Source organism: Rhinichthys klamathensis, unplaced genomic scaffold, assembly GCF_029890125.1.
Source record: "Rhinichthys klamathensis goyatoka isolate OS25496 unplaced genomic scaffold, OSU_Roscu_1.1 h1tg000369l_1, whole genome shotgun sequence".
Taxonomy (NCBI): Eukaryota; Metazoa; Chordata; class Actinopteri; order Cypriniformes; family Leuciscidae; genus Rhinichthys; species Rhinichthys klamathensis.
In genome coordinates this window covers 2,046,719-2,071,006 of record NW_026606877.1, presented here as the reverse complement: position 1 = coordinate 2,071,006, position 24,288 = coordinate 2,046,719, and the positions used below count along the sequence as shown (strand labels likewise).

Genomic DNA, 24,288 nt, shown 5'->3' with positions numbered 1-24,288 from the left:
ACATTGAAGTAAATTTTATATATATATATATATATTTATTTATTCTTTTTTTTTTTTTTACTAGTTTTCTCTGAACTTTTCTTCAAACCCCTCAGCATGCCTTTGTGGCCTCCCGGGACCCCAATTGAAACACCCCCTCATTTTTATACAGCTGTGAACTGATCTGCATAATTTATATAATTCTATATTAATTCTATATCTATTGGACTGTTGTTGCAGCTGACAAACATACCTTCTTACACAATCCCAACCCCTTTCCAGCACTGTGACTGGGAAACTTTGTACCCGCTGACTTAGGCAAACAGAGCATGCCTTATTTTAGATAGGGGGACCTAGTTGTGAGACTTTTTCCATTTCTAATTTTGTCATTGTGTAGTCCCCTAAACCCAACAAATGTATGTGAGTAACATGTCTATCATACATATGATACCTTTTTTTTCTAGATCATTATTTCCTTTTTAGCAGTTTATAATTCTCATTCCCTGAGTCAAGATTATAGACTTTTTTAGAGTTGACTTTAGTGGTGTAGTAACATTTTTTCCATTCTCATCTTTCCAGGTTATACTGTCACTTCTTGTCTGCTTCGTCTGCCAAGTCTGGAAAATGGGGAAACCATAACTCTTTATATGAAAATAGGGCAAATTATGTGTTATTGTCATAATTCCATTCACTGACATAGTCATTTTAATTTACTATACAACTTAATTTTAAGACAAGGCAATCCAACCTGTGGCCTTCTTAAAGGGATACTTCAGGATTTAGCATTAAGCTTTGTATTAGTAGAAAACCTGTAGTATTTTCAAATTACCGTGCTTTCCACCCTCATATACCCCTGAGACGAGAGATTTATGTATTTTTTGTCTAGAAAAAATCCTCCGATGACGCAAAAATCGTCATTTTGCGTCATCATAGGATTTTTTGGCCAGAGGCTAAAGACTACAGCCAGTAGTAGTGGCTGTCCCGCGTGCTCTCAACCCGTCCATAGAGGGTGGGATCTCACTCACAGAATGTACACATAGTGTCAGCCATCTTTTTTGTAAGCTAAGCTAGCAGGCTCTTGTTCTGTGGAGAAAGCTGAGTAACTTAGTAGGAGAAAGCTGAGTAGTAGGGGTTACCATTCATCCTCTTTTTCCCGGACATGTCCGGCCGTCGAGATCGTACAAAATGTGTGGGATTCAGCTTTTGCTTTCTGCAGTCGCCATTCATTGTTTACATGCACACCTTTTGTTTCAATCTAACTGAATTCATTCCGATTGGTGAATCAGAATGTAGTGTTTACATGAACGCTAAACAAGTGATCGGTTGATGTGCGTTTTATCATTGCTAAGCAAAATTCCCGCTCCTCCGTGAGAGATTCGAGACAGGTGCGTCTCACAGGTGTCGCTCATCAGTAATCACGCCACCAGCCTCGCGCCGTTCTCCCACGGCCCTCAGTCTCGTCCTGCTCACCACAGTAAACATGATGAATGGCGACTGTAGAACGCAAAAGCCGAATCCCGGACATTTTGGGCGATCTCGAAATCCCGGGCAGACTCATCAAGGAGACTCACTAGTAGCCTAGACTTGTTGTTTAACTACTGCGCTCTGTTACCGGTAGGCGTGGCCTCCTAGGGCAGCGAAGCAAGTGCATTCTGGGAGTTGTTGTCTTTCATCCACATAAGCCAAAAATATATTTTCTGGCTTTTCTCAGTCTAGAAAGCTCCAAATTCAAAAATAATTTCACATTTCTTCTACATAAATGACCCATTTTAAATACACATTCATCTTTCCAGAGGTGAAGTATCCCTTTAATGCCTCTGGCCAGCTATTTTCTGTGTTGCTAACAGGCATACTTGAATTGAGAAAGATGGAACCCTCCGAAACTGGTTTATCAAGATTATTTTTCAATAACATACAGTAGCGTTCATAAGTTTGGTGTCAGTAAGGTTTTTTTGAAAGAAGTTAATACTTTTATTTAGCAATGATGCATTACATTGATCAAAAGTGACAGTAAATACATTTATATTGTTACAAAATATTTTCATTTGAAATAAATGCTGTTTTTTTTAACTTTACTTTCATCAAAGAATACTCCAAAAATCATGGTTTCCACAAAAATATTAAGTACAACTGTTTTCAACATTGATAAATAATAAAATAATAATAAAGTTTTTAGAGCAGCAAATCAGCATATTATAATAATTTCTGAAAGATCATATGACATTGAAGACTGGAGTCAGGAATAAATTACATTTTAAAATATAATTATTTTATACTTTAAATGAAGTAGACACAGCTCACATACCATGTGTTTTGTACAGGTAATGGTTTCCAGTTCATTACCATTTTAGACACATACAATCAGAAAAATAGGTGAAAAGTCATGGCAGAGAATATTGACCTCTGTGCCTCAGTCCATTTATTTATCTGATAGTAAACTACCAGACCAAATAGATATTTTTGGTCCATTGCTTTGTTCCTTCCCCAGCTGAAGCAATATTATCCCACAGTGTGTTCTAGTTTCACTGTCAGAGCACTCACCTCAAGAGTGTGTTTTTTTAAATGCAGTTTGTTAAACTGTTCAAGCAACATATTAGTCAAAGCTGTTTATTATGAGTCATTGCCAGTTTTGAGAAGAGCTTTGCATGTTTCTTTCAGTTTGAACCCCTGCAGCCTAACAATCACAGGAAAGTGTCTTCTGAATGCTGTACACAGTCAGATCTCTCTTAGACAGTGTAACAGACGGCTGCATTGTTTGGTAGAGAGCAGCGGGGACAGGGAGAGGTGTGCACAACAGCCGGATACTCCTCTTCTGATCTGGGCTGCCTCATATCCTGATACAGCAACACTCATTCATTTTCATTGTAAAAGGTGCACTAAATATATATATTTTTTTCAGATAATGAATAGTCCACCCAAAAACATTTATTACTTACTCACCTTACTCACCAACATGATCATTTCCTCATTTACATGATCATGTGTGAAACACAGACGAAGATATTTTGAAGAATGTTGGTAACCAAACAGTTTCAGTTCCTATTGACTTCATTGTATGGGCAAAAAATATAATGAAAGTCAATGGGAACTGAAACTGTTTGGTTACCAACATTCTTCAAAATATCAAATTTTGTGACTTTTGCACCTAAATAAATAAATACTTGTTTTGACAAGTAAGTTTAAAATTATGCTCACAGGAAATGAAGAGGTCTCATGACCACTTTGATACTTCCAAGGGGTCAAGATTTGGTTGGTTAGCATAGGCTAGTTAGCCTTTTCTGGTACTGTAGTCTAATAAACATCTTTCTTCTGATGGCCATTCAGAACATATTTTTGAACATATTTTAAATAATAATCAAGCGTAGCATCAGTTCTGGCAGGTCACGTTAGTCAAGTTCTCATCAGCTGACTCTCAGCTGATCCACGTCTACCTATAGAAATACGACGCCTATCACTGTACATATACAGTATAAGCTTCTTCAGTATTATCAGCAGCTATCGCGTTTCTCAGGAGTTAATTACCCTCCTCCATCCCCAGCTCCTCCTCTCATCCAGTCAGGATTTGGCATTCTGATTCCCCTTAATTCCCTGATTTGCATTCTGAATCAGAATAAATTCTCGAATTATGTTGTACTTTAAAATCTTGAATTAATTATGCATACATTCCTGTTGGTTCTGTTCTGTTTATCCTAAGGGGGTTATTGCTGATCTCCCTGCTCTTATCAATGCTAGGCTGCATGGATGCGCAGGGAGTTCTCGTCCAGAACAGAACCATACCGCCAATCCAAACTGTATGCTAATTGTCAATTGTATTTGATGATAGTGGTCCTGACAGAAATAGTGGTCACGACCTGGAATAAGTGTGTTGTCCTTTCTTATAGGGTATGATGGCAGAGGGGGAAAAAAACGGTTAAATGTGAATAATAAACTGTCATATCATATATATATATATATATATATATATATATATATATATATATATATATATATATATATATATATATATATATATATGATAAACCTTTTAATGTTTGTATTTAAGGACCGAAATATTGTTGTTTACTTTTGTACATTAAACATGGTTTGGTGAACTGAAACAAAACCAGTTAAAAACCACTGCTCTGTAGTGTAGTAGATGTTTTACCATTGTCAGAATGGCTGGAGGGCCTTTAAAAGCTTGAAATGACTTATTTTATGTCACAGCTTAATAATGAGTTCATTAATCATGGGTGACAAATTGATCTGCAAGTAGGCCATTTCTACAATGGTATGGTAACTGAACTGTTTCACTGATTCTTTATCAGTGCTGTTCAGTTAAAGACCTCTGTCATATTAACAAGTGACAGTCAAGCCACCTTTATTTATATAGCGCTTTATAGAATACAGTTTGTTTCAAAGCAGCTTTACAGTGGTAACAGCAAAATAATACAATGATGTTCAATTGAGCTGTAAAAGAAAACAATGTCATTAGCCATGTTTCCATCCAAAGTTGCGAAATTAACTGATGTGCAAAGTTGGAATATCACATAAAACATTTGCGAATAAAGCACCGTTTCCATCCATTGAGCCGAAGAGAACAAAATCGTCAGTTCCTGATAAAGTGGTGCTAAATATCACTAAGAAAAAATGGAAGTTGCTGCAGTAGGAGAAGCCACTGCATAAAATAATTTCATTTAGCTATAATAAATTACTTAACTCTCAGAGCGCGCAGACGAAACAAAATAAAGTTATCTTGCTTGAGGCGCTTCGGATGCCTGCTGTTTGGGAACGCAGTCGTGTAAAGGGAAGGGAAGGGAATTATACCGAACTACTTTGAAGACGGACCTGAGCAATGACCAGAATGACCAAACCAGTGGTCCAGTTATGCCGTCCCATCTCAAAGTCACATTTCTTTTTTGATGCTGTTACGATCCACCTAGTCTAAGATAGGGGAAGCAACATTAAAGCTAATGTAAACTAAAATATTAACATAAAACAAATGTTTGGCTCCAAAAGTTCTGCAGAAAACAGTGATGTCATCATCTAACTCAGTTCAGTTCTCATCCAATAGTGTCAGTGCAGAGAAATTAATATTGATGAATATTAAGTGTCCCCAACTAAGCAAGCCAGTGGCGACAGTGGCAAGGAACCCAAACTCCATCAGGTGACAGAATGTAAACATGTTTTCTGCTTTGAAAGGCGCAGTTTATATAGGCAAATACTCAGTTTTAGCCTCTTAATAGCAAGCTGTCATATACACATCTATTGTTTGACATTTTACTATTATTCTCCTTACATATTCATGATATATTGTACTGAAACTGTATGTCACAATCTTGGTTAGATATGACTGATGCAATCTCATGTGCAAGTGTGATTTAGATGCACTCTAGCAGATGGGCTGTGTTGAAACAGAGCATGTTTTGTGGGAGGCTGGGGAATTGCTGACACATGTCTGGGCAGAATGTTTTCTTTGCCATTGTCATGTTGTCTTTAATTAAATCAACCTAAAGAGCTGGATGGACATGCAAGGAATGTCATCTTTTGGCCCATTTAAAGAAAGCATCAAATATCAGAGAGGGTTTCTTTGATAAAATAATTATAATGATGTAACCCACTACATACTAACAAGTACCTCCTCCTTGATTGTGCTGTACCTCAAAATGAACAGAATGTGCCCGTGACCTCACCTATGACCCCACAACTGACTAAATCTTGACTATGCTAAATTGCTAATGAACTCAGTTAAGCCACCCAACTCTAAAGTGACTTAATAGATGATTAACCAAAGGTTTGCACATTTTTGGCATTTTTACTGATTGAATCTCTTCAGTGTATTAGTGTAAGGTTTCTTACCTAACCAGATCTGTTAGTTCTAACACTGATTATAGTCCCTTATATTTAAGCATAGACAACCCATAAATCATTAAAAGAGATTACCGCTGATTTACAGATATTGGATTTTTTTAAAGTGTCCCTATCATGCTTTTTCGGATATTATCTTTCATGCCATGTGTTGCATAGCTGTTCGTCAATGTAAAATGTCTGCAATGCTTCTGAGATCAAAATGGTCGATAAATGGAGTTTCTGAACTGCCTAAAACGAGTCGACAGTAATTCAAGTTTTATTTCCTGCATGCACCTATGTAGGATTGAAACAAATTTGCAGCTTCCCGCGAACAACGTCTACTTTGAACCGCACACAAACACTGTAGTTGTAACTGAGGCCTGGAAGAGTTTGGTTTGTGTTGTCGACATGGCAAGAAGATGCTGTTTCTGCGCTGCAAAAGCAAATACCCTTCGCACGCGCTTCCAAAGGACAATGACTCAGGCTTGAATTGATACTGTAAAACCGACGCAATAGTTACTGTCTGTATCAATGTGTGTACAAGGAAGCCCCTGGAGCTGAAATTCAGATATAGTAAAGGGTGTGCCGTTCCCGACACGCGCTGTAAGCTGTAGACCAATCACAACAGACTGGGCCATCTGGCCAATCAGAGCAGAGTAGGCTCTCGGAAAGGAGAGGTTTAGAGAGACCGAACCTTTTATCAAACTGTTTCAGACACTGTGAAAAAAGAGGTGATGCTGCAATGTACATTATGAGAAAATTAAATTGTGTTTTGACCTTGGATGCATGCAATCCGATTGTGATAGACCCCTCGTTCAAAATGGGACCTAAAAATAGCATAATAGGGGCACTATAAATGTAGTCTGCTCCATGTTTGTGAGATGAATGCAGGACACTTAGCTGTCTTAGCTGTTTGTTGGGCAGCTCTACAGGGCCCAACGCCAGATTCCCTCTCTGGGAAGAGAAAAGATACGGCAATGTAGGTGCCATGACAATATAGCTTTCTCTGAAAATGTCAAAGGTCACTTGTGTCTGCTGGTCACTGACTAGCAACCAGTTTGAAATGTAGTTTCTTGTGCTGAATGATCCAGGTGAATTTCAGTGATTCAGTGATCTAGAACACTGAACTGAAGTGGCTGCTTGCTTATTGAGACTGCAGGCTAATAAACTAGTCCATAATAAAGTAATGCAATTATTATAACTGTATAATTTTCAGTTGTTATTGCACATTAAAAACCTAATCATTTTTTGTAGTGTAACTTAAAAAAAAAACAATGTTTAATTCAAATTATAAAATATACACATAGATAAGGAGTCTTTTGCTTATCAAGGCTTAATTTATTTAATAAAAAATGCAGTAAAAACAGTAATAGTGTGAAATATTATTACAATCTAAAATAACTGTATTCTGTTTTAATAGAAAAAAAAATTAAATTTATTCCTGTGATGACAAGAATGAATTTTCAGTTTCTATGTTGATACCTCAAAGGATGAAGTGTGACTGTAGTAACGTATTAACTGCCAGAAAAGCCAGTATTTAACATTTTACTTAAACCCCTAATTTCACTTTTTTGCTCTCATTCTTTATTTCAGATAGATAATTAGATAATTTTTTTTATTATTATTTCACCAGCTTTTATGTAGAAAAAAAAACTTTTTGCCATTGGGTCAGAATTGGACTGGTTGTTAGTCACATGGTATTTACAGCTCAGGTTATTGGCCAAAAAAAACAGAGCAAACATATAGGGAGTTTTACACAATGCAAATAAATGCCATTGAGGGGAATGGAAATACTGACAGATTACTTTCTCCAGGTATACAGACCTTGTTGAGTTTTGTAAAGAAATGAGAGAATATCACACAAATAGTTTGTGGTCATCTTGGTTTCACTTTTTGGGGGAACTGAGATTTTGTCATTTGCACGTGCTTTAGGGACTTTACATCTGAAATTAATATTAATAATTAAAAAGTGCAGTATTTCAGAAAGACACACTTATTGATTTTGCTGTTAGAAAGGAAGCTCAGTCATCTATTAAACTGAAGAACTAGTGAACTATACATTTATACAAGCATGTACTGATTGCTACATTTTTGCTTCTTCAACAAGTTTAAAAATACCATTGACTCATGTTTTATGATGCTGAGAAAAATAATTGTTGATGCCCGTAGGCATAATGGTGCATTTGAAGTTTTCCTTACATGGTGCAAAGTGTTTATTAATTGATCGTGTGCCCAGGTTTAATTTTCTTTAACCCTTTTCTGTAATTCATTTAAAGGTTTAATCTGTAATTTCTAAAGCACTTTTTTTCCAGAAGAAATCTCTGTCTTGGAAGTATATTCAGTATATAATGCATGCTAAAGCATGTTGCTGTCATTTGAAAGTGTTGATTTTATACTGTAATGGAAAACGTATCGGTTACCTAACGTAACCTCGGTTCTCTCTAGAAGAGGGAACGAGTATTGCATAAGTTAGCTTACGCTACGGGAAATATTAATCTTTTCGAGATATTGAAGCCAAAAAATTATCCTTAAGTTTTGTATTCATTGTCAACGCAGTGCAGCAGCTAGCAGACCTAGAGCAGGCTGTTTAGCATGCTCATTGGCTGCCCTGCGGCAACTGCAGCAGCCTACCACTGAGCCCGGCGTGACGTCACGTCCAATGAAGGGTACTCGCGCCCTCATCGCGTCTTAGCCCGCCAGAATGGGCGTGGCTTAGCGTATATAAGCGGGGCTCGGAGGCTGCCTCCCTGGTTTTCATTGACTGAAGCGAAAGTCGCTCGTGGCGCGAGCACGGCAGGTTACGCAATACTCGTTCCCCCATCTAGAGAGAACCGAGGTTACGTTAGGTAACCGATACGTTCTCTTACGAGAGGTTCTCTCGTATTGCGTAAGTTAGCTTACGCTACGGGAACCCTTTGTCAACGCCGTGCGCCAAGCATCCACTTCATGAGTCCCAGGGAATCCCGGGGATCCCAGATAAGCGGGGAATAAGGCGGCCAGCAACGGGGTCCAGGTTTTTGTCGGTGCACCATTTGGAGAACACAGACGCGTAAAGCTTTCTAGTAGAGGGAGCTCTAGACTGCGTAATCGTGTTCATCACTCCTTCTGGCAGGATAACGGGTATCCGTTGATCAACCATGCGTGCAGAGACCGGCGCTCTGGATGGGGATGCCAGATCGAGCCGAGAGCTTGAGAGCGGAGATCTGTCCTCACTGGAATCGGCCACGGGGCTGTTTGTGACAGCCGCGTCAGCTCCGGGAACCAAGTTTGGTTCTCCCATCGCGGGGCTATAAGGAGCACCGAGTGGCGCGTTTCCCTGATTCTCTTGATCACCTGTGGCAACAGTGAGACCGGAGGGAAAGCATACAGCGGGCGGCTGGGCCAGATTTGGGCTAGCGCGTCCTCGTTCTTCGAAAAGAACATTGGGCAGTAGGGCTGGGCGATAAAACGATAACGATATGTATCGCGATAGACACGTGATCGATATCAATAAAAAATGTGTTCGATAAAACGTTCAATATTTTTTTTCTTCGTCGGAAGAAACCACAGGTTGCGAAGCAAGTTTGGTTGCATTATCAAAGGCACGCGCTCTCTGGTAACCTAGCAACGTAGGGAGTGACACGCTCAGGCAATCATGTAACGTGTCAGTTTTGTTGCGCCATATCGTTGTCTCGTGCTGCTGGGTTCCTCTTCAGTAACCGGCGATTGATAAGCAGAAAATGAGTGCCCTTCATCTGCATGCCATGCAGGCTAGAGTTGCGAAACATTATTGGATAATTCGCTCTATTCGCGTTTGATGTGAACACAGCATAATGAACAGGCTGCGATGTCAAGATTTCAATGCTGGAGTGTGTGTGTGTGTGTGTGTCCGACTCCGTGCGCGAGAGAGAGAGAGAGAGAGAGACACGCGGGCGCGATCGAACAGTGGAGACATAAAAACATACTCCGTCATTTTGTTAATACAGGACATCATTCAGTCTGCAAAGTGTTTACTTATATTTGTGTAGGCCTATACTCGCAATAAAACACAACATTGTGCTTTTGTCACACTGTATTTCTTGTCAAACTGTAACCTACAACTGTCACACACCGTTTTAAAAGCAAAACATATTTATCCAACCCTTTTTAAAACAGTCTGCGTGTTCCATCTTTTGGACATTCATCATATCGCATTGGTTTTCATTTCTTGTCCTCAAAACAGAGCACTAATCTGTTTATTTTTAAGTTACACATTGATTAAAAAAGAAAGTGAAATATGTTGGTAGATTATTTTATACGGAAATCAATTATTTATAATTCTGATGAGAATAAAGTTAGGGTTAATTAAAATTAAGGAAAACAAATATATTGATCTGAAATATAGCAAATTAATTTTAAATTCATTCAGGTACAATTACCAAACATATCTCATATCTATCTTTTTATTAGTTTAATTAATAAACCAATTATATAAAACTATTATCAGTGCACTATAAATAAACTGGTTCTATGCCTTTATTAATAAAACTTAGGCCCTATTTAAAAAATACAAGGCTTAAGACATTTATAAAAATGCCTAATATATTTCTGTTTTGCTTTTTACTCCATTGTACCGAAATCGTACCGAACCGTGATGTCTCAAAAAAGAAATCAAGCAGGGGGCACGTACGATCACAACCCCCCACCACCCCCGTCCCGCAGCGCCACTGTCACCTTTTTTACTCTGAGGAGTTTGCAGGTCTGATTGTGAATTTAGACTTATGTTTACATTCTAATTATTTGAGTTTTCCATGGTTGTGTTGACATTTCTGTCTTGGGATTGTAATCAGAGGAAGGGTACGTTTAAAATAAAAATGTTTAAATGTAATATATTTTTTCTCCTGGTCCTTATTTTAAATGGGTCATAAAAAAAATCAATAATTATCGATATCGACCGATATGAAACACTGATATCGTGATACAGTTTTCAGCCATATCGCCCAGCCCTAGGGCAGTAGGGGTGGAACGGTACATGTATTCGTATTGAACCGAAACGGTACGGGCGTCACGGTTCGGTGCACGAATTTACACGGAGAATAAACGGTATAAAAATAAATAAAACTCGCGTGCAAATTAATTAATGTAATGCGGAACTACTGTTAGATACGTGGGTTCTTTAGGGACACATAATCTGTACCATTGGCTTAGCTCTGAACGCGCGTTCTCTTCAAACGTTGGCTTTATACGCGCATCCTATTCGCTTTGGACTAGCGTCTCACTAGACGCGAATTTGACGCTCTATTCGCGTTTGGTGTGACCGCACAATGAACAGGCTGCGATGTCAAGATTGCAATTCTGGAGTGTGTGTGTGCGCGAGAGAGAGAGAGAGAGAGAGAGAGAGAGAGAGGCGTGGGCGCGATCGAACTCTCTCTGTGTGTGTGTGTGTGTGAGAGAGAGAGAGAGAGAGAGAGAGAGAGAGAGAGAGAGAGAGAGAGAGAGAGAGAGAGAGAGAGAGAGAGAGAGAGAGGCGCGGGCGCGATTGAAATCTGTGTATGTGTGTGTGTGTGTGAGAGAGAGAGAGGCGCGGGCGCGATCGAACAGTGGAAACATAAAAAACATACTCCGTCATTTTGTTCATACAGATCATTAAACCTGCAAATTGTTTACTTATATTTGTGTACACTCGCAATAAAACACAACATTGTGCTTTTGTCACACTGTAAACTCTTGTCAAACTGTAACTGTCACCCAACCAAAAATCACACACACACACACACACACACACACACACACACACACACACACACACACACACACACACACACACACACACACACACACACACACACACACACACACACACATTGTTTTAAAAGCAAAATATATTTATCCAACTCCATTTCAAAACAGTCTGTGGGTCCCATCTTTTGGACATTCATCATATTGCATTGGTTTTCATTTCTTGTTCTCGGAGCACTAATCTTACACATTCTACATTGATTAAAAAAAGAAAATCGAATGTGTTTTTAATGTTAGTATTATTTTATACAGATGAGAATAATGTTACATTATCAATTAATAATGTTAATTAAAATTAAGGAAAACAAATATATTGCTCTGAAATATAGCAAAATAATTTTAAATTAATTCAGGTACAATTACCAAACATATCGCAAGGTCTTTTTGTCTTTTTATTAATTTAATTAATAAACTAATTATATACAACTATTGTCAGTGCACTACAAATAAACTGGTTCTATGCCTTTATTAATAAAACTTATTTAAAAAATACAATGCCTTCTGCATTTTTGTTTTGCTTTTCCCTCCATTGTACCGAAATCATACCGAACCGTGATGTCTGAACCGAGGTATGAACCGAACCGTGACTTCTGTGTACCGTTCCACCCCTATTGGGCAATGAGCGTTGTCTTTTGACGCAAAGAGGTCGACTTCCGCTTTGCCGAAAAGGCGCCATAGTGACTGGACTGTTTGGGGGTACAGGGACCCTCAATGTTCCTGGACAGTTTGTCTAGGCCGTCGTTCAGGAGGCCTGGCATATGCGCAGCTCTCAGCGAGCGCAGATGGTGCTGAGACCAAACGAGGAGGTGTTCTGTTAGATCACAGAGGTTCCTGGATCTGACACCGCCTTGATGGTTCACGTAGGACACCACAGACATGTTGTCCGAATGGACTAGAACATGACGGTCCTGTATGAATGGGAGGAAGCGCTTCAGTGCGTTCTCGACCGGTATCATTTCCAGACAGTTTATGTGAAGGAGCTTCTTTTGGTCTGACCACAGGCCAAAGACCGGTCTGCCCTCGAAGAGAGCACCTCAACCTGAGTTAGACGCATCTGTCGAGATGACCTTTCGATGCGAGAAAGCTCCCATCATCACTCCCCGCTGATACCAGTCGGCCACTAACCAGGGCTGCAGAGCCGTAATGCAGCTCTGAGTCACTCTGATTCATTCGCAGCTGGAGGCCCAAGCTCGGCGAGATGCTCGAGCGTTCAGCCAGCGTTGTAGTGGGCGCATGCGCATTAAGCCCAGCTGGAGCACTGCACCAGCTGAGGCCATACAACCCAGCATCCACTGAAATGTCTTCAGGGGGGGCGATGCTGCCCTTCTGGAAAGACGCGACCAGGTGTCGAACACGGCACGCGCGCTGTGTCGATAAACGAGCCGCATAGCCACAGAGTCCAGTTCTATTCCTAGAAAGGAAATTGACTGGCTGGGCAGTAATGAGCTCTTGGTCCAGTTGACCGTGAGACCCAGGTTTTCCAGATGACTGAGGAGCACTGCTCTGTGAGATAAAAGTTCTATCTCTGACTGTGCCAGAATCAGCCAATCGTCCAGATAGTTCATAATTCGCAATCCCTGATTTCTCAAGGGGGCGAGAGCCGCCTTGAGCCGCGTCCATGCACTTCGTGAATGTACGGGGTGCTAAAGTTAGGCGAACGGCAGGACGGTGTATTGATATACCTGACCGTCGAAGGCGAATCTCAAGAATGGCCTGTGACGGGGTATTATCTGAATCTGAAAATAGGCATCTTTCAGATCGAGAGAGATAAACCAGTCCCTCGGGCGAACGTAAGCGAGGATTTACCTGGTCGTAAGCATTTTGAACGGTCTTTTCACAAGAACTTTGTTCAAATGTCTCAGATCTAAAATAGGTCTGAGTGTCCCGTCCAGCTGTAAAAGCCTGACTCGCTCAGAGAAGGCGGTACTAGTTTTATGGCCTCTTTGCACAGCAGCTTCGCTATTTCTGTGCGGAGTAGATGTGCTACTTCCACATTCACTGTCGTCGCGATCCACACTCGAAAGCGTGGGGGACGGCGATCGAACTGTAGCGAATTGTGCTTAGCACCCATTCTGATACCACAGGAATCGCTTCCCACACTTTTATATGTGTAGCTAGGGGCAGAATGGCCTCCGGGTTCTGATCGCTGCACTGCAGTGGCAGGCTGTTTCATATGTGACGTCCCGATTGCTATGAATGGGGAGCGTTCTGTGATCACTTTGTGATGCGCTAGCAGCGCCTTGGGCGAAGTGTTTATTAGTAAGCGTGAGTGGGCACGGGACTTACATTCATATATGATGCCCCGATCGCTTTGGATGGATAACGTTTTGTGACAACTTCGAGACGCGCCTGGGGAGAGGTGTGTGTTAGGCGCTCGTGAGCTGGCACGGGACTTACATTCATAACCTGACTGATATGAGGCTGTTTTGGCCGTGTGATAGAGCGGGCAGAGAGAAGGTGTGGGCACGGGCTTGTGGGCACATTTCCTACTTCTAACACTCGAGCGGCATTTGCCAGCTTTATGAGAGTGGGCTCTGTGGGTGACACGGGAAGTGTTGTGCTTGTGTGTAGGGGTGAACACTGAGATGTGGGCACTTTTTCTACACTTAAAACACCATCGGCGTGAGCCGGATAACCAGACATTGTACTCTTTATGAGATTTATCTGGGTCGCAGTGAAAACGGCCGTTGTGTGCAGGCGAGCGGGTCGTATTACCGGCTCGTTGGCTGCTGAATGTGCCACTGCAGTAGCCTGTTCGAAGGGGACTGACAGGGAGAGGAGCTTTGACGGTGGTCCGGCCGCGGCGGGACTCAGCCGTCTTTTCCCTCTTGCTGCCGCTAGGAGGGCTTCACGTGCTCGGGCTTCAACGCGATCTTCGGCCGAGGCCCCCACCTAAGGGGGCCGCCCTGTCATTGCGAGGGCTGGCTAGGCTCTGCTGGGCGCTGTGTAGGGGTTCGTGCAGGCGGCTGGTCACGTGGGCGACCTGCAGAGGAACTAGAGTGTCGCGGCAGGAACAGGTTCATGGCTTGCGTGGTCTTCTGTACCTCGGAGAAGCAGTCGATGATCCGGTTCATCGCTGGGCCGAAGAGACCAGTGGGGGAGAGCGGTGCGTTGAGAAAAGTGGCGCGCTCAGACTCATGTCAGCTAGCGTCAACCAGAGGTGCCACTCTGTGACTGTGGCGGCCATGCACCTTCCTAAGGCCTGAGCTGCAGACTTGGTAGCACGAAGGGAAAGATCCGTCGCACTTCTCAGGTCCGTGACGGCAGCTGGATCCGGGCCTTTCTCATCCCACTCACGAAGGAGATCGGCTTGGAGGATCTGTAGTACAGCCATCGAGTGCAGGGCGGACCCGGCCTGTCCGGCGGCGACATACGTGCGGCCGACAAAGGCAGACGTAGTCCTGCAGGCTTTAGACGGGAGAGCAGACTTTGAGCGCCATCTTGTGGAGGGCGGACAAAGGTGCACTGCAACCGCTTCCTCCACAGGGGGGATAGAGGTGTATCCCTTCTCGGCGGTGCCGTCCACTTGGGAGAGCGACGCGGAGACGTGAGATTGGAGCCTCGCGGAGAATGATGCATTCCACGATTTTGCAAGCTCCGTGTGGAGTTCTGGCAGGAAAGGCGCAGGCCTGGATGCGGGCGCTTGACGGCGGTGATGAAGAAAACAGCCGTCGAGTCTGTTAGGCGCGGGCTCCTTCGGCGGTGACCACTCGAGGCCGAGACGGTCGACAGCCTGAGAGAGGAGGCGGAACAGCTCAGCGTCCACTCCAGCACGGGTCCGGCCGGATTCCTGGATCGAGGAGGAGGCGGAGTGAGAAGAGAACCCGGAGTGAGAAGAGAACCCGACCACTCCTCACTGTCCGACGCCTCACTGTCCGACGCCGACACTCTCCGACGCCGACACTCTCCTGTGGCTTGTCCTTCCGCCTCGTCGTCTGAAGCGATGGCAGTGCAGGCTGTAGCCGGCAGCTGCGCGTCCGTGAGGGGGGGGCGGAGAAGGCGAGAGCGAAGCTCGAGGGAGGAACTCCGGCGAGCGATTCGCGGTGGCCACAGGCTCCGGAGGCCTTTGAGAACGGCGCTTCTTGCGCGGTCCTACGAAGAGTGTAGTGACAGCTTCGGGGTTAAAAACTTCCGAGTCGAGCCCGCAGGAAGTTCTTCACAGTGCTCGCAGCCTCCCGACGAGAGAGCGAGCGCTGCGTGTTCCTGGCCCAGGCAGAGAGCGCAGATCACATGGCGGTCTCCGACGCTGAGCTGGGCTCTGCACGAGCCGCAGGAAGTGCGAGGCATCTTGAAAAAGACGTCTCGCTGCTCTTTTAGAAGGGTGGTGTCGCAGCGGCGAACACACACAGGGAATAGAGCTCAGAGAAAAGGATACGTCGCCAGATAGCGTAGCTCGCACGGATGGCTGAAGGCGGCGAAGATGGCCGGCTTCTTTAGGCGCTGTCCTAAGCTGGCTTTTCGCTCCTCAGACAGCGGTGGCGGCTTCTCTCGGAATCCAGCGATGCAGAGAGCTTCGCTGAAGAGATGAAAATCAGGGAGACAGCCTCCGAGCCCCTCTTATACGCTAAGCCACGCCCATTCTGGCGGGCTAAGACGCGATGAGGGCGTGAGCGCCCTTCATTGGACATGGCGCCATGCCGGGCTGGCTCAGTGGTAGGCTGCTGCAGTTGCCACAGGGCAGCCAATGAGCACGCTAGACAGCCTGCTCTAGGTCTGCTAGCTGCTGCACTGCGTTGACAATGAATACAAAAATTAAGGATCATTTTTTGGCTTCAATATCTCGAAAAGATTAATCTTTCCCGTAATGTAAGCTAACTTACGCAATACGAGAGAACCTCTCGTAAGAGAACCTGCTATTTAAAACATTTAACGTCTATTAGTCTATCAGTCCATTAAGTTTCAGTATGCCGTCTTTGTGTGAGCAGCTGAAACTTTAACCTTTTGTTTTCAGATGGATGGAGGCCTGTCTGGAGGAGCAGCTGCCTCCTACCACAGAACTGGAGAATGGCTTGAGGAATGGTGTCTACCTTGGCAAACTGGCCAAGTTCTTTGCCCCGCAGTTGGTGACAGAGAAGAAGATTTATGACAGGGACCAATCTCGTTATAAGGTACTGATTTTCTGATGTTTCACTTTTTTAAATTTGTTTTTAGCAACTCTTTACCTCAGCACACAAATGCTGTATGTTACCCTACGTTCACACAGACACTCCTAAAAAGTACATTTTGTAAGTCACACCTGTTAGTAAATACAGATGTCAGTCCCAAACATTGACTGTGTATGTGTGAACGGAGCCAGTATGTTACAGTGCTTTGTCAGGATGTGCCTTTTCCTTAATGCAACACAGACATCCTCACATCCTGAATGTCTCATTCCCATGGGAGGAGAAATAGCAGATTCAGATTGAATTGTGCCCACTGATAGTGTTGTTTATTTGCACATGCTGTTTGTATTGTTTTTAAAGAAATTATGCAAATAATCAGGTAATGATGCAAACACACCCAAAAATGTTGTGCTGAATTCAGTTTACACGGCACAGCATAGCATATAAAGGTGGCATGTATGTGCTGTAACAAATGACACTTTTTTAGCACTATTTTAGAGCATTTAGCACTTGGTTAACTGAATTGTGTGTACATTCCATACAAATGTTTGGTGTTGGTAAGTTTTTAAAAAGTTGTAACTTCTTTTATGCTCACCAAGGCTGCATTTATTTGATCAAAAATACAGTAAAAACAGTACATTTTGTAAAATATTATTACAATTTAAAAGTTTTCTATTTTAATAAATTTAAAAATGCATTTTATTCCTGCGATGACAAAGCGGAATTTTCAGCATCATTACTCTAGTCATCAGTGTCACATGATCCTTCAGAAATCATTCTAATATGTTGATTTCCTGCTCAAGAAACTTTTAATGCATATTTGCTGAATAAAAGTATTAAAACAAATCTTACTGACCCCAAACTTTTAAATGGTTGCTCATTACCTCATTTCTGTTGCACATAGAAAACAGAAGGAACATAGCTTTATATGTAATTCAGTTTAAACAATATGTGCAATAATGTGTTACTGCTGTATTTATTTATTTATTTTTACTTTTTTCCCAGCACTCAGGACTACTTTTCAGACACACAGACAATACTGTGCAGTGGCTCAGAGCCATGGAGTCGGTTGGTTTGCCCAAGGTGAGGCACAAGTACACGCTTTTAAAGAAATACACACACACTGACACATATCTTTGCCATCCTCTCTCTTTGAAGATAACAGTGCACTTTATTAGACTTGCATCCAAAGGAGCGACAAGTCGGAATCAAACTGTGACCTTGGTATTTTTGAGAGGTTATGTTTCATTGGGAAAACTAGCTATTAAAACTAGCTATTAAAACATTGGGAAAACTAGCTATTATACAGGCTACAAATATTGACTAGCTACTATTATTTATAATACAGCTTTACTTAAGCTTTCACTGTAATAGTTACTGCAATATCATCAAATCCGATTATACTTTTGAATTATCTAAGCAAGAACACATTATTAATGAATTTACTATCGCTATTCCAGAATATTAAGAACATTAGGCCTGTAAGTCCTGCATCAATTTAGTCTTCCACGTATTCTGTAGCTTATAGAAATAAACTAATTTAAAGCATATAAGCACTGACACTGCAAGTCAAACTGCACCTTATCTCAGTGTTTGACAGCCCATTTTGTGAATCAGAGGCTGTTTTTTGAAGTCCTTCAAACCTAGCGTCCTTTGTTACCTAGCGTACACAGTACCTAAAAGTTCGGTCGATCTGTAAAAATCATTTTAACAGAAGGCTAAAAATGTATATTTTGTACAATTTTGACGGATTCTCCCAACCACGAAAATTCACAAAAATTTGTTAAAAAAACGAAATAATAAAATAAACATAAAAACATAAAATAAAACCTTATCCACCTTATTCCTGACGACCTTACTGCGTTTTGAATTATGGGTGGCACTTCTGGTTTGGGGAACTTCCATTCAAAAAGGCTGAAACGAATCATTTCAAATCATAAGGTTGTCCTACAAATAAAGCTGATCCGTCAGTTTGACTGGATGAGCTGTCAATTTTCCTTCATGATTTATTTTTAGACATCATGAGAATAACGTTTTACTTGGTATTTTAACGTGACATGTTATAACAAGAATATCTATGGCAAGAGCTCTTTTCAGTCGCTGCTTTCTTTTCCTCGTGATGATTTTTATTTTTTCCTTTGCAATCCGCTGTAAAAGTATGAAAAAAGTACAACATATACGGCACATTTGTGGTCTGTTCTCCCGAATTTAATTTACGATAATAACTCACTGGAATGCACGAAGAATCTCTCGTTATTCTCCTTAAATCCTCACGTATCTTTCCAGGTTTGTTTTCACAGGTAAATGCAATTTATAATCTGTCAAAATGACGGAAATCACTTTGATATAGTGTCACATAATGCTGAAGTTAATGAACATTTTTGATAAGGCTTGTTATACAATAGGTTGCCTACTACAGTGATATTTAACCAAAGACTCGCGCGTTTGGGGCTATTTTTGGTCTGTTGATTATTTTAAACTTTTAAATTTCATTTTAATGTTCGATGGTTGAAGGGTGAGTCGATTAATGTCATCTCATTGTGACACTTTTTTAACGTATTGCGTTCATAGAGCGAGCCTTTCACTGATTGTTTACAGCTTAACGGAAGTTACACCCATAATTCGCGCAAAGCGTCATGGGGCGTAGGAATAAGGTGGATATGGTTGAAAACACTAAACAGTTGTAATATATGACAAGCCCTGAGCGTGTCCACCTCTGGCTCAGCGGCAGCCAAAGCGCGAATTCAGATTTGAATTCATCAGTTGATAATATAACGCACTGAACGTTTCGGTGTGATCGTACTGTTCAAAGGGATAATTATTAAATGTAAAAAATAAATAAAAAAATGTGTCGTTTGGGAGCTGCATTCAAATCCATTTGACTCAAAAATCTGAGGGGGCACGTGCATGATGCCTCTGAAACTGTGATACAAAACTGTGTCCTGTACACAATGTGTGTCCACTCTGTCAGTTTGGACAGTTTACAGTTACCATTGTTATAATATGAATGCATAAAGGTTATTATTGTATATTTACTCATGGTTTGACTTGTTGACTTAAATTAGTATTGGCCCTCTGTTTTACTCAAGGGCAGGAAAACAGTAAGTTTCATCCAAGTATAAAAACTCAGTGCAATGTGCAGTGCATTACACAAAGCCACAGAAGTAAAAGGGCATCATGTTTACATATATTATATGGGCAAAATTATAGTGTACGTGCTTGTTGAACATTTAACTTCAAAACCATTGGCATTATTTGGGAGTTTATTCTGCGGAACACAAAAGAAGATATTTTAAAGAACGTTTGGAATCAAGCGTTCTTCAAAATAACGGAGGCCATGATGACATGATGAATGCACACTAGTTTATGATGTTTTGTTGTATAAATACAATACATAAATAACAGTAGTGTTCACACTGAAAGTTCCAAAAAAAAAAAAACTATTTTAAATAAATGTTTCTATTTATCAAAGCATCCTAAACATTTTTTTTTATCAATGTTTCCACAAAAATATTAAGCAGCACAACTGTTTTCAACATTGATAATAATAAGAAATGTTTCTTGAGCCGCAAATCATCACATTAGAATGATTTCTGAAAGATAGTGTGAGACTGAAGACTGGAGTAATGATGCTGAAAATTCAGCTTAAAAATATTAAAATAGAGAAGTTATTTTAAAATGTAATATTATCAATATTGCTGTTCTACTAAACAAAATAAATTGAGCTTTGGTGAGCTAAAAAAGTCTTTGGAGAAAAAAATATATTACCAACCCCAAACTTTTGAACAGTAGTGTACAGTACTTGTAGTGTATTATTTATTAGTTAATAAAAGTTATTTTGCTATTTCTCTTTCAGATATTCTATCCTGAGACCACCGATGTATATGATCGCAAGAATATGCCCAAGGTGATCTACTGCATTCATGCACTGAGGTACTATAGACCTTCTGATGTTTTTCCTCATTCTGTTCTTTCACTCAAGATTTAAAATGTTTACTAGCTGTGGACTGTTAAAGGACAAGTTCAGTATTTTACACTTAAAGCCCTGTTTCAAGATCGTTTCTGATGAAATAGAACGGTTAAGATTAAAATTTGGACACATGCTGCTGTCCCGAGAAATTTCGAAATTTTGAAAAACAATCCTTCCTAAAACGCATTAAACTTTAGTTTACAAAGACGTTAAACTCACCGAGTGGTCAGGGGTGTTCACTGATGCGCTCACACAAAAATCGCTGAAAAAGATGCTTTCCAACAGGTTTTATCGTAGTTTTTGAACAACTCCATTTGACTTGACTTGGACAAAAACTACGATAAAACCTGTTGGAAAGCATCTTTTTCAGCGATTTTTGTGTGAGGATATCAGAACACCCCTGACCACTCGGTGAGTTTAACATCTTTGTAAACTAAAGTTTAATGCGTTTTAGGAAGGATTGTTCCAGTGCACCTATGCAGCCATTGTGGAGGTGGGGGGGTGCAACCACAGACACCGAAATTTCTCGGGACAGCAGCATGTGTCCAAATTTTTATCTTAACCGTTCTATTTCATCAGAAACGATCTTGAAACAGGGCTTCAAGTGTAAAATACCGAACTTGTCCTTTAAGGTTTGCTTGCTTCATCAGGTTTCATAACCTGAAATTATAAAAATGGCGGTTACTTTGTGGTCATGGTCTCTTGATCTCTCAGTTATGACAACAGGTTTGTAGAGCATCAGCATATATGACTGCTGCTTCCTTTTGGCAGCCATTGTCATGGCAATCTCACCACTGAGAAAAGCAGCCGTTTTTGGGGTAATGGTGTGACTAGGGGGTGTCTATGGTGGATCTAACCATCAGTCCTGCTGGGTAACTTCCTGTCTGTCTCAAGTAATTTCCTGTCACTGTTTTCTGACAATTCCTGTCACTATGCTTCAGACACAAAACTCATTTTCTCACCTCTTCTGTTGTGCTGAGCATCCTCAGATCATTGACTTCCTGAGAGCAGTACTTTAGGACGTAAACACATCCGTCAAGTTAATGTTTTATGTTTTTATCTGCTTCATGGATAATCCACATTTAAGTTTGTATGGCCTGCCGAGGATTTAATTCTCTGAAGTATGAACTCTGAGGTGTGATCCTGCACTGCTATGATATCAGATTCCTGCCCTCCCTTGCAGGAAGTGAATACTCAGAGATTAGCTGAGGTTTCTGTTTCCTGTTTGTCTGCCACTACTGAAAATGTGCTATGTACAATCTGAAAGCAATATTGCGTCTGTCCTACTGTAAATGTCTGTATTTATAATCAAAGCTCATGGGAATATTGATTAGAAATCCACTCTGTGGGTCATCCCGGCATTGTATAGAGATTAAAAAAAAAAACTTTGGTATGCAACTTGTTCCACACTGTTTGGTCTACACACATGAATGTGAATAGTTATTGCTGAGGAGAAGTGTGCTTTCACTTTTCTAAACAATCAGACTTATGATTTTCTAAACAATCAGACTTAGGTAACAATGAAATGGGCAAATAAATACCATTAACTTACATACCGTTATAAAGTTTGGGGTCAGTAAGATTTTTTTTTTGTAAGAAATTGATTTTTATTCAACAAGAATGCATTAAAGTGATCAAAATGACAGTAAATGCATTTATAATGTGACAAAAGGTTTCTATTTAAGGTATGTAAGCTTATTGCTCTCTATTAGGTATTTCCAACTGCTAAATAAATATACTATTGTTCATTGCTTATTTTTTTATTTTTTAGTTATTTTTTTGCTCATTATACTGTAACCAAAGTTCATTAATACGAGTTATATTTTTTCGACAAGTACACATTAAATTGATCAAAAGTGTCAGTAAAGACACTTATAATGATACAAAAGAATTCTGTTTAAAATAAATGCTGTGTTTTGAACTTTCTATTCATCAAAGAATTCTGAAAAATGTACTTGTATCATGGTTTCCACAAAAATATTAAGCAGCACAACTGTTTTCAACATTGATACTAATATTATTTCTTAAACCCCAAATCAGCATATTAGAATGATTTCTGAAGGATCATGTGACACTGAAGACTGGAGTAATGATGCTGAAAATACAGCTTTGACATCACAGGAATAAATTGCATATTAAAAGCTATTCAAATAGAAAAAAAAGTAATACTTTTTCACAATTTTACTGTTTTTATTGTATTATTGAGCATTGGTGAGCAATGTACATAAAAAAATACAGACCCCAAACTTTTGAAACTAGTGTACATGAAAGGAGGGACTTGAGTTGTATCATGCAAACAGGGTGGGCTCTTTTCTGCCAAACCGCAACGCAGAACCTTAGTGACCACATATCAACAGCCTGACAACCACCCACAAAACCCTATAATTGTAAAGATGAGTTTGCATTGGAAACACTACTTTTTTTTTTTTTTTTGGAAAATGTCATATATATCATTCAGTTGTTAACATGTTTTATTTTATGCTAAGTGATTTATCAGAAAACCATTGAGTGACTGAAAGCGTAGAAAGCCATTCATGGTGAGTCATTTTAAATAGAAAGCCAGGTAATTCATTGGTGTCTTAATGCATGCAAATCATAACTTTTAGTTATTTGGCAGCTAGTGTGCACAGGGGAATGCGTCTAATGAATAACCACAGGAAGACTTCTTTTATAGTAAATGATTTATAGTGCTTCCTGCTCTCTCGTTCTCTCACTTGTCTTGTGTGTGGGTTAACTGGCTTCCTCCCTTTGCCTTGCACACACTCTTCCTTCCTGACCCTGTTGTTAAGTTGCTCAGTAAGACTATACATCACTGAGACTGTGCCCAGAGATGCCTCAGACATCATTATATCACCATTGGCATATACTTCGCATTAGATAGTTGACATATGTATATATTTTGTCCCCTAGATCATCAGTTTTTTAGGGTCAAAATATCTAATATAATAGTATATATGATACAATGATGTTTATATATTATTGTAACAAGGTTTGTGTTCAGGGAAGAAGGAGGTGGGAATCGGCGAACGTTTAACATAAAATTTTAATCCAAAAAAATAAACAAACAACAAAACGAAAGTAAAGTGGCATGCAGCCCCTCACGGACGACTGCCGCATAAATTAAAACAAAACAAAAACATAAAGTCCCAGGCCTAGTCCTCTCTCGTCCTTCACTGTCGTCACTCGAGGCACGGCTCCGTTCCCATGGCACTCGGCCTTGCACTGCTTGCCACAATTATTTTATATATAATATATTTATATCAAATATTTTTGCATTATGCATTTATACTTTGATATCCATAAATGGAAATGTTTGTATCATTTGGCTCTGAAGAATATAATCAAGCTTGTGACTCATGAGGTATAGGGGCCTACAGTACATCTCTTACACCAGTTAAGCCACTTAACCTTTGGCCCTTCTGTAGTTAGGAGGATTAATTCACACCAGACTGTGTCTATCTCTCTGGCTATTGATGTAGGGGTCAAAGGTTAAGGAAAGCACGTTAAGTTTATCTCTCATGCATAAACGTTCAGTTGCACACCACCTTTAATAATTCATTACTCCTCTATTTGTCCTCAGTCAGTGGATAGATAAAAGTTTAATGCAGTTTCCAGCATGTGTTGCACACTTACTGGAGGCTATTTTCCTGTTCC

At 40.6% G+C, this 24,288-nt stretch overlaps 2 protein-coding genes across 2 annotated transcripts in view; one reads left to right on the top strand and one right to left on the bottom strand.

Annotated features, from left to right (window-relative positions):
• The window catches only part of ifngr2 (interferon gamma receptor 2), a 187,631-nt gene that overhangs the window by 113,161 nt on the left and 50,182 nt on the right, over positions 1-24,288 (bottom strand). The gene's annotated exons all lie outside the window — the stretch shown is intronic.
• Positions 1-24,288, top strand: part of iqgap2 (IQ motif containing GTPase activating protein 2) — a 68,459-nt gene that overhangs the window by 12,115 nt on the left and 32,056 nt on the right. The window contains exons 3-5 of the mRNA XM_056233353.1: positions 16,514-16,670; positions 17,670-17,747; positions 20,521-20,597. Of these exons, the coding sequence (XP_056089328.1) occupies positions 16,514-16,670; positions 17,670-17,747; positions 20,521-20,597 (312 nt within the window). The remainder of the gene's footprint in view (positions 1-16,513; positions 16,671-17,669; positions 17,748-20,520; positions 20,598-24,288) is intronic.